Genomic DNA, 14,567 nt, shown 5'->3' on the forward strand with positions numbered 1-14,567 from the left:
AACTACTGTGGCATTACCATACCAAATGCCAGCTACAAAATCTTCTTCCATCTTTTGCAACAACGGTTGCTCCCCCTGATCAAAAACTTTGTAGGAGTATCAAACTGGTTTCCAGGACACCTCACATCTTCGCTGACTTGAAGACGACCTACGATAGCATGAGCCTGCATCAGCTGTGGATGCTGAGGAAGGAGTTTGAGTTTCCGGACAAACTGATAAGTCTGTAGGGCGACTATGAGCAATGCGATGTACTCCGTAAGGGGGTCGCATCCTCTCTATTCATTTCTCACAGAAGACTGAGGCAAGGTCTTTCATGTTTCCTTGTGAATGTGGCTTTGGAAGGTGTGATAAGGCGAGAAGTCATCGACACGAGACATACCATCTTCTGGCGCTTCATTCCACTCCTGGGCTACGCAGACGATGTTGACAAGATTGCAACACGTCAAAGACAAAGTACATGCAGGGAATACGGTCCAGGGATAATAACCCAAATACCTTACGGTGTGTGACGAAGACACCCTGGAGGACGTGGGTTACTTCGTACACCTCGGATCTCACATGTAACTGTGAGTCTGACGCGGCCTTGGAAATTCGGAGGCGCATCTTCTATGGAAATCGTACCTTCTATAGTCTACCCAAGGTCGAGTCTCCCGGTGGTTTTGATCGCAAGGTTCGGGGGAGTTTGGGACGCAGAAGGCGCTTGGAGAAAAAGATGGAATGACGAGCTGCTAGGTGATCCCCCGATTGGAATCCTGTTAGCTACCCAGCCAGGGAGGTTATCGAAAGGGACCCAACAAGCACGCGGAGGAGAGGAGCGCAACAAGTACGGTGGTTTAACCAGATCGAGGCGGACTTACGGATGATCGGCTTCCCCAATTGGAGATCAGCAGCACAGGGTGTTATAACGCAATGCTTTGTTCACGACACTAGTCGCGTTACAGCTCTAGTCCGTTTATATATATATACGTTCATTCGGTTTCTTTAGAAAATTGTCGATTTTTCAGTTCGGATCGGCTGTCGCTGCAGTAGATGGGCGCGGTAGGGAGAAATGCCTGGCGTTCTTTCTGCGTTGGTGTAAAAGAGGCAAGGCTATCACCATCTCGCTCTTTCCCATCGAAATCCTATCTCAAACGGAAGCTGATGTTGGTAGGGTAAGTTCTTATCACAAGGAAAATCAGTGATAGAAAACTATCGTCAGTTATATTTTTTCTCTGAATTGATTAATAAATTCTTTGTATCAAAACAAACGAGAGTCAGCCCGCTACTGAGTTTAGAACTGCACGTTTCAGCAATATTTACTACTACTAACAATCAATCTGATAGTGCGGAGGGTACATAATTGTTTATTTAATTTTTGTACTTGGTGTTGAGATCATCAATTCATCATTCATAATCATGTGCGAACATGTTACTTTAACATAACTCGCAATACCAATGATATGTATAAAGAGATCGAAAGTCAAAGTGATTTTCACGGTAGCGATTCTATTGTTAATATTTAATATAAAAAAAACTGAGCAAAATAAAAATCAATCAAAGATCAATAAGCTGCCAAAATCATCATATGTAAAATATTTAGCAAAATGTTGTTTAAATTTCTTTGAAATTTTAATTTTAATCGTCTGAGTAAATAGGGGTGGCTGGGGTAATACGCACCCCTGAGGCAATACGCACCCTTTCCCATTTCCCTTGAAAAACGGGATTTCAACGCGTAAAAAGTAGTCACCCTGCAAGATCAAACTGAAATATGGTCACCCTGTGAGTTTGATAGCTCTACATCAACAGAAACGCGAAATAAACGCAAAACAAAATCATTCTCAGCTCAGACAGTTTTTGTTATAATGTGACATACCATTCCGCTAAGGAATATTAAGTGCAAAAACCGATATTTACCAACGAGGAATACGAAATTTAGTGAATTGAGAATCAGTGCTTGAGACTGTTCATGAAAATTTCGGAAAGTATGCAGATTTACTCATATTTTAGATGAATATGTGTTCAACCATGAATGGGGGCAATACGCACCCAGTATGTCGGGGTAAAATGCACCAGTTTGTAAACAAACTATCTTTATTTGACAGTGGATGTTGCCTCTTTGTTGTGGTGCGTATTGCCTCTTTGTTATGGTGCGTATTGCCCCTTTGTTGTGGTACGTATTGCCTCTTTGTTGTGGTGCGTATTACCCCTAGCAAAGGTGCGTTTTGATCAAATCGAGTTTTGATCGATCGATCAAAAATTGAACTTTTTCAAAACTGAAAAAAATACGTTTTTCTAAGCAAAAAAAGCAAACATTCCTGAACTGGTAACTAGTTTGAACCTTCATGAATCCTATTCAGTGATAAAATCAACAATCAAGATCCAAGTTGTTAGAAAATTTTATAGTTTTCCTTAAGGGGTGCGTATTACCCCATCCACCCCTACCACCCTCACACTTTCATTAAATCATAAATTAAACCTGAAATTTCTCGTTTTTCATAATGCTAAAAACCAATTGTTTGTAAGAACACAAAAGAGAATAAATGTAAACAAATGGACACAAAGAATAAACTTATAAGCTTGTTTTTTGCCAACTTCGAATATATTCTAATGAAAAATTAAACCAAATGCCATCACTGTACTCGATACATACAACAGTTTCAGTTTTCCTCAAAGAGAGTAATTTCATCGTTGTTACAAAGAAGATGAAAACGGTTAATCTAAAGATGAAAAAGCGAATGTGTATGTATGTGTATATGGTTAATGAAACGGGATTTTCTTATAACTTTTAACTTATAACGCCGCTGCTGAGGCTGCAGAAGTATATATTTTTTCTTTTAGCCAAGATATACTAGATGATACCGAAAATACGTGAGAGTATAAAACATAGACTATTCAACTGTACTTAAGAAGTAGATGGTTCTAAATCATATAAATCGTATTTCTTTCGATTGGTTAAGGGTTGTGAAGGTGTGGGGGCTTCATTGCCGATTTTCTTTATTTCATTCACTCTAGATTTTTCTTTACACATAATAAGTAATTTATAAATGAAAAACGATTTAAAGGTAAGAGTAGCTGAGGGTGTACTGGAGCTTGTGAGATAAAGGGGAGCGTGTAACATCTTATCTCTTTTAATTTACACACATACACACTCATATATATATATATGTTTAATATATACATGTATGTATATATATGCACCTGACAACAAGAAAATTGATCAAACGCCATCACCCTGTTGCTTGTGGGTTCATTATTGTTTTAATAACTCTACACTATTATATCAAGCTCGGCATACATCATTCATAGAACACATACAGGTACACATAGGATATTCTCCTCCGTTTGCGGGGGTTTCTGGCTCTATCAATAAAATTGGGACATCGCATTAAACTACGAAAATCATTACCGCACCAATTATTGAAAGCAAGTTTTCATTCACTACATGCGATCAAGCCATCATTCCACCCTGCTGTATGAGCAAAAACATGCCACTTTTTCAACAAAAACAGTACGAAGAAGTACAACGATTTTTAGGTCCACACTGGTTATCACACAACATGGATACCCATTTAAAATAAATAGATGAATGGGTCTTTTGATATATGTTGATAACGGACTTTTGTATGTTGAATGTTCAATTTTCGGTTTCCTAAAATTTGGTTCATGTTTTCAGCAAATGCTTACGTCGTTTCATTCGGACGGACAAAGAGAATAATACAAAAAATTGGGCTGAAGTATTGGACGTAAACGTGACAATGTGAAAACTCGTTAGCCATACAACAGAAAGCTCTAAAATACGTCAAAAATTAAAACCTTGCATCCGTTTGCAGATTCGATGTAGTCCAGGTGATTCATAATACGACATCAACAATGGATTTCTTATCATAGTTGCAGGATTGATTGTATATGTGTATGTGTGTGTGTGTATCTGTGTGTTTAAAAAGTGTGCAGTCTTACGTTGCCTCGGTAAGCCCCACCTCTCTCCGATTCTTCACACTATTAGTTCATTTTTTAAAATCCTCCCGAACTGCTCCATCCGACACAGTCGATTCCACGCAGTGGATAAAGACAGGAAAATAGAGAACACCATGCATGGAGTGTGTTTTGGTGTAGAATGCTACATCATCATAGTTGTCAGGAGTTGGACGCACCATCCGGTTCCTACCACGGTAGGTTTCTACTGCAAATGTTGCCCATAATCTGACAGTTGCTTATGTGTAACATATCCTGGACAAAAACAACACGCATAAAGAATTATTAAGAGCTGCACGCTGCATACTGTGTGAGAAACAATCGTTTCGTTCGTACCTGATATTGGAGTCGCCGACATTTTGGCGTTGAATGTTTTCTGCATCGAATCTGAAGGCGCCATCATGGCAACGTTTGCAAGTGCACCTATTTGCAGGTAGCCGGAGGAATTGATTGGCTGTTTTATGGGCTATAAAAAAATCGTAAAAAGAATCAATCACCAATACATATTCTCTGGCACAACATTCATCCACGTACATTGACCGCAGGGGCAGGAACGTAACCGGATGTGACCGGCATTGGTGTCGGATTGCTTTGTGTACCACCAGCACCCTCCATCATCATCAGCAAAGCTGGTGGTGTCCCTGAAGTACATCCTTTGTTCACATTGCCAAACGAACGGTCCATCATTGCTCCTCCATTCGGCGACGAGTGACTCTGAGATTGCAGTTCATCCAAATGGTTGCTGTCGATCGTGTCCGATGCATCGTCGCCGAACTGGTTAAGATATTTTGAGACGGAAAAAATGGGCGTTAATTATAAACATTATTGCAATAGAAATAACGTACCCGGTGGTCCAGATCTTCATCCTGTCGCTCTGCTTCCTGATCGTAAAAGCTTGTATTATCCTCTTCGCAACATGCACTATTGCTACAAAAATCGGGTGATGAGCGCTCCCGACTCAGATCGCCAATGCTTCCCCCGGAGGATGAGGATGACTGCAGCAGACATTGATTTTGCTCTTTTGCGTAGCCATCGTCCTTCGTGCAGTTGCTGATAGTGCCGTGCTCGGCAAAAATTAGTCCTCCGGCACTGACGACGTTGAAGCTCGGTTTCGAAGGCCCCGTTAGATCGTTCAGCCCATCGGGAATGATCACTTGCACTTTTAGCACGTGCTTCACCTTTACGACCGAGTAGCTCATAAGAACGAAAACTAAAATAAAGCTTCCTAAAATCACTAACGGCAGAACCATTCCGCTCTTTCCTGAAACGTTACACCAATGTGCCAACGGCACCGACCAGGCACCGTAAAGTAGCCGAACATCGTGTGGAGGCATGTCGCCTTCAGCGAAGCCATTGCCGTGGTGATAGGTGCCTGAAGCATCAGTCCCGCATTCATCATATGCGACGTAGTGCTTCAGTGCCGGCCAGCGCATCTGTATAACTTCCCACCGCGCCTCGCAGGAAAGGTTCGTAAACGCTACCCCCTCCTCACCGACAATGTCCACGTTTACGGCTCGAACGGAAAACTCGTACTTGAAGCTGTCCTGTGTTTGGCAAATTGCCTGTCGCAGTTGGCATCCAGGCCGGCGTTGCTGGTAGGTAACGTAGCCCTTGCTAGTGATCCTCAGCTCGTAGAATTCCGTACAACCGGCTGGTTTAGAGGGTGGATTCCATCCGATCGTAAGTTGCGAACTACTGGTGCTGTTTGTGCTAGGCTGATCAATGGTTTGCGGTTCACCAAGAAGCGTACGCACATGCACTACATTGCTGACGGGCGAATCGGCCACCGTGTGAGCCCGAACGGTTATATTGTAATCCGTAAATGGTTCCAAATTATCCAACGTTTTCTCCACCTCTCTATTATACGGGCCTTCCAGGTTGTGTTTGTGCGATTGTCCGTTGTACAAAATTTCATAACTCATCGTGCCTCCGTTAATCTGCAGCGGAGGTTGCCAGTGCAGGGTAACACTATTCTTCGTTATATTTTGTACCGTCAGGTTCCGAGGTTGCGAAGGAGCTGTATCGTAGAGATCACAAAGATAAGAGCAAGTATTACACATAATGCCGAATAGTAAACGGAATTTTGATTTCAACTTCTCGTGTTTCTACCATGATGAAAGAATTGAAGAAAAACACCATACTATTCTTCTTCTTCTTGGCGTAACGACCTCTTGGTCATGCCCGTTAAGCGCTTACGAGACTTGTTTCCCTGTTGTACGTGTATAGTCAGTCCTCTCGTACAGGGGAGGGTCCGGTCTCGGTTGGGACCATACTATTATTTTTCTATTTAAAATGAGTCAATTCGTCAATTTACTTCACGTCACTATCCAGCTGTAGCAAGCTCATGTTGTGATTCGGTTATTAAGACAATTATTTACACGATCCGCTTCTAACTCTTTGCAGATTGTTCGCGGATGGTATACAGACAGTAGCAAATATTTCTTTAGTACAGATTACCAGATATATAATTATCCGGGAGTCCGCGATAGCCGAGCGGTAGCGCCGGGGCTCTCTGCCTCAACGGCGTGGGTTGGAGATTTCCAACCGAGACCGTACCCTCTCCTGTACTAGAGGACTGACTATCCACGTACTTAAAGGAAAAAAGTCTTGTAAGCCCTTAACGGTCAGGCATGACTAAAATGACGGTCGTCACGCCAAGAAGAAGAGAAAAAATGCAATACTTAAAGTACAACAATTTCAATCGGTGCATAATTGGGCGCACTCCGAATCATTGCTCCTAGCTGTTCAATGGCTCACCCTCCTGAAGTTCAAAAGTTGTAATTTTTTGGGCCGCGATATCCCCGGAACTAATCGGATCTTTTCATACACAGGCAGTTTTGTTACAATCTTCTGCAACTCACCCGATTCTCTGGTAGTATTGAAAGCTGGTTCACTCCTTGGGCCGATGTGTGTTTCCGAGTACATAGCAATTTCGATTTTGTACGTTGCGTATGATTTCAAATTTTCTAACAAATAAGAATGCTGATTTTTGTTGGTCACGTTTATCGACAGCTCTGGCTCCTTGCAGTCTTGCATGCGTGGCTCATTGATATTACAGTAGAAGATCATGTATCCTGTGTGCACGACATCACCGCACTCCGTGTTCCACTGCAGATGTATCGAAGACGAAGCTGTTTCTGTTATCAAGATCGGTTTCAGCTTACCGATGTCGGTCTTGTGCGTTGCCGTACAGGCGGCCCAGACCATGCCGGACGAGTGTTGGTCGGCATTGGCTGAAACGGCAAAGTTCAACGCCACACCGCCGTTGCCCAAAACGAAGGTCGTCTGATTCGAGGGCACGGTAGTAAAGTTGATCGATCCCTTGCAATCGTTCGGGGAGTTACTGTTCGTTTTGCACCAGAACACAGTGTAGCTAGTGATGGACGATGCGTCCCGTGAAGGTGGCTTCCACGAGAGAGTGAATTCGCCAGAATCGGATAGCAGCTTCTCAATTGTCGGTTTAGCGAGACGATGGCGTTGGCTCGGCACAAACACGACACTGCTATTTTCTGACGTGCCTTCTGTATTGGCGCTTCGAATGCGGAAGGAATAGTCCATATCGGGTGACAGTTCTTCGGCGATCATACCAATGGTTTCGTTCCATGTTCTAGGAGAGATATTAAAGATTTATGTTTAAAATCAAGAAATGAAATCTCATATTTTTACTAATTACTAACACACAAACTCTGAAGGCAACATAACAGTAAACTTACCTAATTGTGCCGTCCTGACGATGCATTTGCACCTCGTAGTAGAATCCGCTGGCCGCGTTATACTGCCATTTGTCTAACTCTCGCCAATACACAAACAGGCGTTTTTCATTGGAGTGTTCAAAACTGCCCACGGCCACATCAGGCGGCATGTCCGGCCTCCGGGGCAACGTGGTGAACAGACAGCTCGTGTAATTAGACCACATATCGTCTCCCTGCTCGGATGAGTTTGTGCGCATCCGGATTCGCACGTCGTAGCGGGTTGCCGCGTACTTTAGGTCGCGCAGCGGCAACACATATTCCATGTTGTGAAGTTCCAAGCCTTCATTGTTCACATTCTGCCAAACGTTGTCATCATAGATGGAAAGTAACTTTACCTCGCTGATGAAATCCCGATTGAAAAGAGTGTATTTGTACCACTTCTTCCATTTTAAAACAGCACTGTTCGAAGAGATAGCCTCCACGGAGCAATTATCATCCATGTATGGAATAACCACATCGAAATGATTAATGGCGAAGTCCTGGCTTAGCGAGCCTAGTTCGTTCTTGGCAGTCAGAGTAAAATAGTAGTACTCGTTCATGAGCCTGTAGCCATTTTCGATCACACATTCCTTCATATTCGTCTCTTCTTTGTCCTTCAGCGCGCAAGCTAAGCTTTGTGTTGCGGGATAAAAATGAAACTCCAGAGTATAATTCACCGTCACCGGATTTACTTCGCGTGTGAACGTGCACACCATTTGGTCCTTCCAGCGCGGTGCGCGACACTTGAAGTCCTTCACTTCCTGTGGTTTGTGCCCGACGTAGACGGTACGGATCGCGATGCCCCAGGTGTCATTCAGTTTGCAAGTGTACGCATTGGCGCTTGGTTGCGCGTGATCCACCGTAAATTCAATGGTAGTGGAGTTTATGATCTGCAACGGTTTGGAGACAAGTACCGTAAATAAATTTTAAATATTTTGTGCGGATTTGTCTAACAAATGTTCGCGCAGGGTTAACTACTTACCTTCACTTGTTCCCGTGGAACCGGGATGTCCGATTGGGTATAAAACATTAGATAACTGCTGTTCATTCCTCGTGCTTTGAGGGAATGCATATTGAGAGTGCATTGTAATCGAATCGTGTCGTTCACCTCGAGGTAAACTGCCTTTTGTGGGAAAATCCCTGATGTAATGAGATGAGAGTACAGATAGGAGAAATAACAAATTGTCTTGAATGAGGGAAGGCCTGTAATTAAAATACTTACATCCCTGTGCAGAAACTTCGCTAACGCAGTATAGCGAACACAGCATAGCAAGAAAAACTACTCGGGGCATCATTTTGAAATGCTAAAAAAAATCGATGGTACAAGATTGATTTTCGATCAATGGTTTGCTTGTGCATATATTTACACTGCTTTTCTTATGCCCAAACGATGTTTTGTCTATTTGTCGATAGTCTAGACTCTAGAGTCTAGAGGATGGACGTGAAAGTTGCGTCTCTAGAAGTCTAAACATTGGCCTTGTTCTTTGCTGCTACGTAAACAAGTTTTAATGTCCGCTTAGTGCGTACTCCGTAACATGAGAACTATTTGCTCTATGATAAGGAGGTAGGAAGCCGAGTAGGATCTTATCTACATTAAAATGTGGAAGGAGGCAATTCCAAGAAATAATTTCACACAAACAGGGGATGATCTGTGGGCGCTTTGTGAGCGTCTGTCATGCCAGATTCATGGAGGATCCGAACCAACAAGTATTACGACTGAACAAACAACGCAAAATAATGTGCCGGGAGAATTGGATGGTAGACTGCTCACTAGCTCTGGGGAGGTGGTTGGAAGGTGGAGGTAGCACTTCGAAGAGCACCCTAAAATGGGGACATTATGAATAGGAGCATGGACGCGGAACTTGGGGTACCACTTGGGGCATATGGGTACGATGACGTTTACCCGGTCCCATCCTTGCATGAGGTCTTTCATGCAAGTGGAAACTTAACACCTTGCCGTCTAAAGATCCCATACGGGGTCCGTCCAAAAGCCGTATCGGTTTTCATCCGATCACATCATTTAGGTGTGCTGTCAAAACTGTCAAATGACAGCCGCCACATTACATTGGATGTAAAAAACATAAAACGGAATGTAATAAACTTCGCGAGCGTTTTGCTGTACCAGTTCCAGTTCGGCAGTGCATCAGAGCGGATTGTTAGCAATGCACGGGGTTCCTGAAATAGTTAGCGGAAAGTAAGGTTACCTTACGGCACGACCGCGTGGTGACGCCGAGCTGGAGCTCAAGTCAGACAAATCCTAGCTGGTTGAGTCAATCAAGCGGATCACGAGTTTTTGGGTCCTGACAAACGGAAGGAATTATCCCTCCCGTGGACGGCGGGTGGACATATGGCTACTATAGCCAGCGGTTCGGGAAGAGTCGGTACGCCTCTGATTACGAGTAAGGGAACAAATTGTTCGACTTAGCGTAGGAGGATATACTCCGACTCGCATACCGAAAGAAGTAGTTTTGCTGTACGTACGAATATTATAAAGCTGAGGATAGACGGATGCAATATTTCAATGCAATGAAGTAAAATTTGACATTTCTACCCAAAATGACAGTCATTGCAATATTTCTATGCGTATTTCTTTGCAACATTGCAAAGATCCAAACGGGGAGGTTAAGCATCGAAATATTGCATTCACTGTCATTTTTGGTAGAAATTGCTGGCAAGGTGATAGGCAAAGTTTGGGAGCAGGAAGAACTTTCCCAAAAAACTGAATGACTGGTGTCGTTGCACCAGTTTCCAAAAAAGGTGACAGGCTGGACTGCCAGAACTACCGTGGTATTACCATTCCAACTGCCAACTACAATTTTTTCCAACGGTTGCTGCTGCACCAGACCGAAAAACAGCCGGGTTCAAGGAGAGACGATCGACCACGGCAGGACACAACACATCTTTATTGACTTTAAGACGACCTACGACAGCATTGACCGGCAACAGCTGTGGATGCTGTTGAAGGAGTTTCAGTTTCCATGTAAGCTGATAAGACTGTGTAGGGCGACTATGCGCAATGTGATGTGCTCCTCCGTAAAGGTGCACAAATAGATGACACCAACTTTCATTCATCAGAAACTTTCATTTCAGAGGACTGAAAGTTTCCGAACTCATCACTCGTTTACACCACTCACATCAAATTAACGCTAACTGTCAACCAGCAATGATGAGCCGGTGAACAAACTATGCAGAATTGGAAATGAGCTATATAATTTCATCTGTAAAATTAATAATCATACTCATTTAGCGTAGTGTTTAGTTTAATGCGAGTGAAGTTGCATCGCATAAAATGTTTAACGATCATTTTAAATAGTTTTATACTGTCAGCTCCTTCCCTAGTAGAGCAAAAATCAAACAAATTCCATTGCTTTGAAATAAATTTGTAGCCATTGCTACGTTAAGTGAAATTTTTGTTGCACAACCAAACTTGCTTGTTTTTTTCGCATTTAGACAAGTTTAATTGAGTTTCACATGAGTGAAATGAGTGTTAGACAATTGTTATTAAGTGAAAGTTGCAATCGTTTATAACACGTTTAAGGGTCGGGGTGGTGTCGCGTTCTTTCTATTAGTCTCCCGGAGAGGACTGAGGCAAGGGAAAAACCTTTAATGTTTCCTTTTCAACGTGACTTTGGAAGGTGTAATGAGGCGAGTAGGCATCGATACGAGAGATAATGGGCTACGCAGACGATATTGACATTATTGCGGTCAGCAAGAGGACCATCGCGGGAAAGTATGCTGAACTTAAGTCAGAGGCTCATCGGATTGTACTCCAGATCACGTCAAAATCTAAGTACATGCAGGGAATAGGTTCTAGGGATAATAACCCCAGATACCTTTTCCTGTATCACAATGGCCGAAGACACCCTGGAGGACGTCGGTTCCTTCTTATAGCTCGGATCTCAAGTCACATGTGACTCGGACAAAGCCTTGGTAGTCTACGCAAGTGGCTGCGATCCAGTCGAGTTTGCCGGTGAACCAAACTGACGCTCTACCAGACCCTTATACAATAATATGTAAGGCCCGTTGTGCTCTACGGACATGAGACATGGACCTTACTGGAAAGAGATCCACGAGCACTTGGTTTTTTTTTAACGTAAGCTGATACGGTCGATCTTCGGAGGAATAGGGGATGCGGATGGCGCTTGAAGAAGTAGATGGAACGACGAGCTGTTCGAGCTGCTGGGTCATCCCCCAATTGGAAAGCTGGTGAAAATCGAAGGACTTAGAATGATGGAGCATATTGTAAGGAGGCTTGTTAGCATAAGCTACCCAGCCAGGGAGGTTATCGAAAGGGACTCAACGCTTATCGTCAGTTATATTTTTTCTCTGATTTTTTTAATCGTTCTCTTAGTAGAAAAACAAATGAGAGTCAGCCCGCTGCTGTATTTAGAACTGCGTTTCAGTAATAATTGCTTTTTGCTTTCGATGTGGTAGTGTGGAGAGTGCATAATTGTTTATTTAACATTTCAACTTGCTTGTTAAGATCATCCACGTAAAACTCAACACAAATAACAGAACACGATTTCATACGCTCTAATGCACATAATCGATTTCTCGAAAATTACCATTTATTTGTATGACCTTTCAGTATCTTTTCCGAAAGGAAATTATGTTACTTTTACATCATTCCCAATACCAACGATATGTACAAAGAGATTGAAAGTCAGAGGTTTTTCACGGCAGCGATTCTATTGTAATATTTCATATCCAAAATTATGCCAAATAAAAATTAACCAAAGATCCATGTTTTTGTTTTTATATATTTTGTTTAACTTTCATTAATTCAATGTAGTTCTTTGATTCGTTGCATATACAATAAAAGCAGCGACGAAGTGCACGTGGATGCTAGGGTCCATAACAAAAATTTAGACGAACCGAGTGGCAATGAAAGGCAAACGTTTCTACGAAATGTCAATTATCGTCACGCAATCTCCAGTTGCGACGGGAGGAAAAAAATACAAATTATCGCAAGCTGTGTATGAAGCTATTTATCTAACCAAAATGTGTGGAACCTCTGGTATAATAAAGTGGTTAAAATGTTAAAACTGTAGCTCAAGTATTCACACACATTCTCTAAGCATTTTTTAAGTTCTTAACACGATAGACGGTTGAACAGGGTGCGGAAATGAAGATCCATTTCTTACAAAAAGAGACCGGCATAGAAAACGTAGATTATCAAATTACAAGCGGGTGGAACTTGTACTGCCTTGGCCGAGCCTGGCTTGGGCCTGGGGTTTATAATTTTTTTCACACTACTCAATGCAATTGAACCAAATTTTTGCTTACTACTGCCAAATTATTGCTGATTACAATCACAAATAAAATGTATGGTAAAACAAAAACTCTGTATAGTTACTTGCAAACTGATTGCAAACTCAGGAATGCAGTTGATCGTACGTAAATCTTTATTCATACAGTGCATACACATGGTTGAACTAATAGTAGTGGTAATAGTAATAGTAGTAATGGTTTATCGATCACTTTTTTGTCACTTTTGTAGCGAGTTGTTGAAGCCGTCTAAGAAAGAAGACACAGTTCCATCGTAAGGATGTGCATGTGTTCCCGTTTGAAAAAAAACGCTAATTCTCCACGCCTGCTTTCCAGGCAACTGAGAAAATGTAAGTCCTATGGATCCTTGTGTACTGGTTAACATAAAAAAGAATCATCTGCTCGACATATGTTCCAGTTGTCCCGGATGGAAGCTTTTGGAAAGTCCACACAGCATGCAATACAAGCCAAACCAGCCAGGAGTCACGAAGCGAGGGTGTATAAGAGAATGAAAAAAGGGACAAAATCGGTGTTTGCCACCGAATACACGGAGAGGAGATGTTTTCTTCGAAATCAAAACAAAATCGACCCGGTCAGTTACCACCACACGCCAGTACGCGCTGGTGTTTGTGAAAAGCCTAGCTATTTCTGTCAAACTGGGGCTTACCTGTGTTGGTGTAATGCTTTTCGTTACTTTTTTTCTATTTGTGGGCAGATGTAAACCGCGCACACACTATCCTCGCCGCGGCATCACACGCCCCTCACCGAGACCAGACGATTCCGAGAAATTGTTTTATATCGCTTCCAGGAAAAATAGTTAGGAATTTCGACGAAACCGCGTTCCGAGAAGCTAGCGCTCCAATTCTGTGGTTATTTTTAACGTTTTGGTTCACTACGTAATTTCACGATATTATAAGTCTTGTAGGATATAATTCACCAATAATCTACCGAGAAAGAACTAATACGGTACGCAACAAGTGTATGAAAAAGTGCAATTGCTACTGCATTATTCACTCAGTGCATTACTTCCCAATTCGTTTACCAGCACTTTTTTGTACGTTATAGCTCAATCGCTATATTCACAGTGGCGCTTAGAACAGTCTACAAGCCACACTATATATTTTAGAAAGAACCTGTGTTCTGGAAACGCCTTACGCGTTGGCTGTTTCCAAGAAATAAAACGATTGAAAGAGGACAGCGACACTGCGAGACTCCTCTTGGCTAGCGATCCGACCTCACTGACGTACGCTACTCTACTGCTGTCAAAATTTACATCACACGAACTTGGCGATGCTTTTCTGCCTCTCGGTCCGCTTTGATAGTGTGCGTCAATCGGAGGCGGCACAACAATTTTAAACAACGAAAAAATACATTAGCTGTTTTTCTTTAAAAACGTGTTGACGGTAAAAGTTTTACAAAATAGGTGATATTATGATAAAATTTCTAAGAAATACGATTGAAACTTGTTGCTTAATCGATCTTTCTCCCTCTCTTGATTGATATGTTTCTGCTTCGAAGGGCTTCGTTCGTATTATAAAAAAAACGCTTATCTCAACACGTTGCAAGTGCATAACCCTCAAAAAAACACAATATTTCTAGATTTTACCTAGATAAAAA

General features: G+C 42.3%; 1 protein-coding gene across 1 annotated transcript; it reads right to left on the minus strand.

The window, feature by feature from the left end:
* Window positions 1-3,891: 3,891 nt before the first annotated feature.
* On the minus strand, window positions 3,892-14,105 carry LOC131293550 (cytokine receptor-like). The gene is made up of 9 exons (XM_058321627.1): window positions 13,618-14,105; window positions 8,905-8,986; window positions 8,665-8,822; window positions 7,665-8,572; window positions 6,813-7,558; window positions 4,797-5,968; window positions 4,486-4,734; window positions 4,288-4,417; window positions 3,892-4,206 (listed from the first exon to the last, which is right to left on the minus strand). The coding sequence occupies exons 2-9, from the start codon at window positions 8,975-8,977 to the stop codon at window positions 4,157-4,159; spliced, it is 3,486 nt and encodes a 1,161-aa protein (XP_058177610.1). The 5' UTR covers window positions 8,978-8,986; window positions 13,618-14,105; the 3' UTR covers window positions 3,892-4,156.
* Between the last annotated feature and the right edge of the window lie 462 nt (window positions 14,106-14,567).

The sequence above is a fragment of the Anopheles ziemanni genome, chromosome 2 (genome assembly GCF_943734765.1).
Source record: "Anopheles ziemanni chromosome 2, idAnoZiCoDA_A2_x.2, whole genome shotgun sequence".
Classification (NCBI taxonomy): domain Eukaryota; kingdom Metazoa; phylum Arthropoda; class Insecta; order Diptera; family Culicidae; genus Anopheles; species Anopheles ziemanni.

What these genes read in the sequence shown, in the direction of transcription:
- LOC131293550 (XM_058321627.1), bottom strand. Translation starts at nt 8,977, where the DNA reads ATGATGCCCCGAGTAGTTTTTCTTGCTATGCTGTGTTCGCTATACTGC. An exon ending in TTCCACGGGAACAAGTGAAG is followed by an intron (nt 8,573 to 8,664) that starts GTAAGTAGTTAA and finishes AAACCGTTGCAG; the next exon opens with ATCATAAACTCCACTACCAT. An exon ending in ATGAAGATCTGGACCACCGG is followed by an intron (nt 4,735 to 4,796) that starts GTACGTTATTTC and finishes GTCTCAAAATAT; the next exon opens with CTTAACCAGTTCGGCGACGA.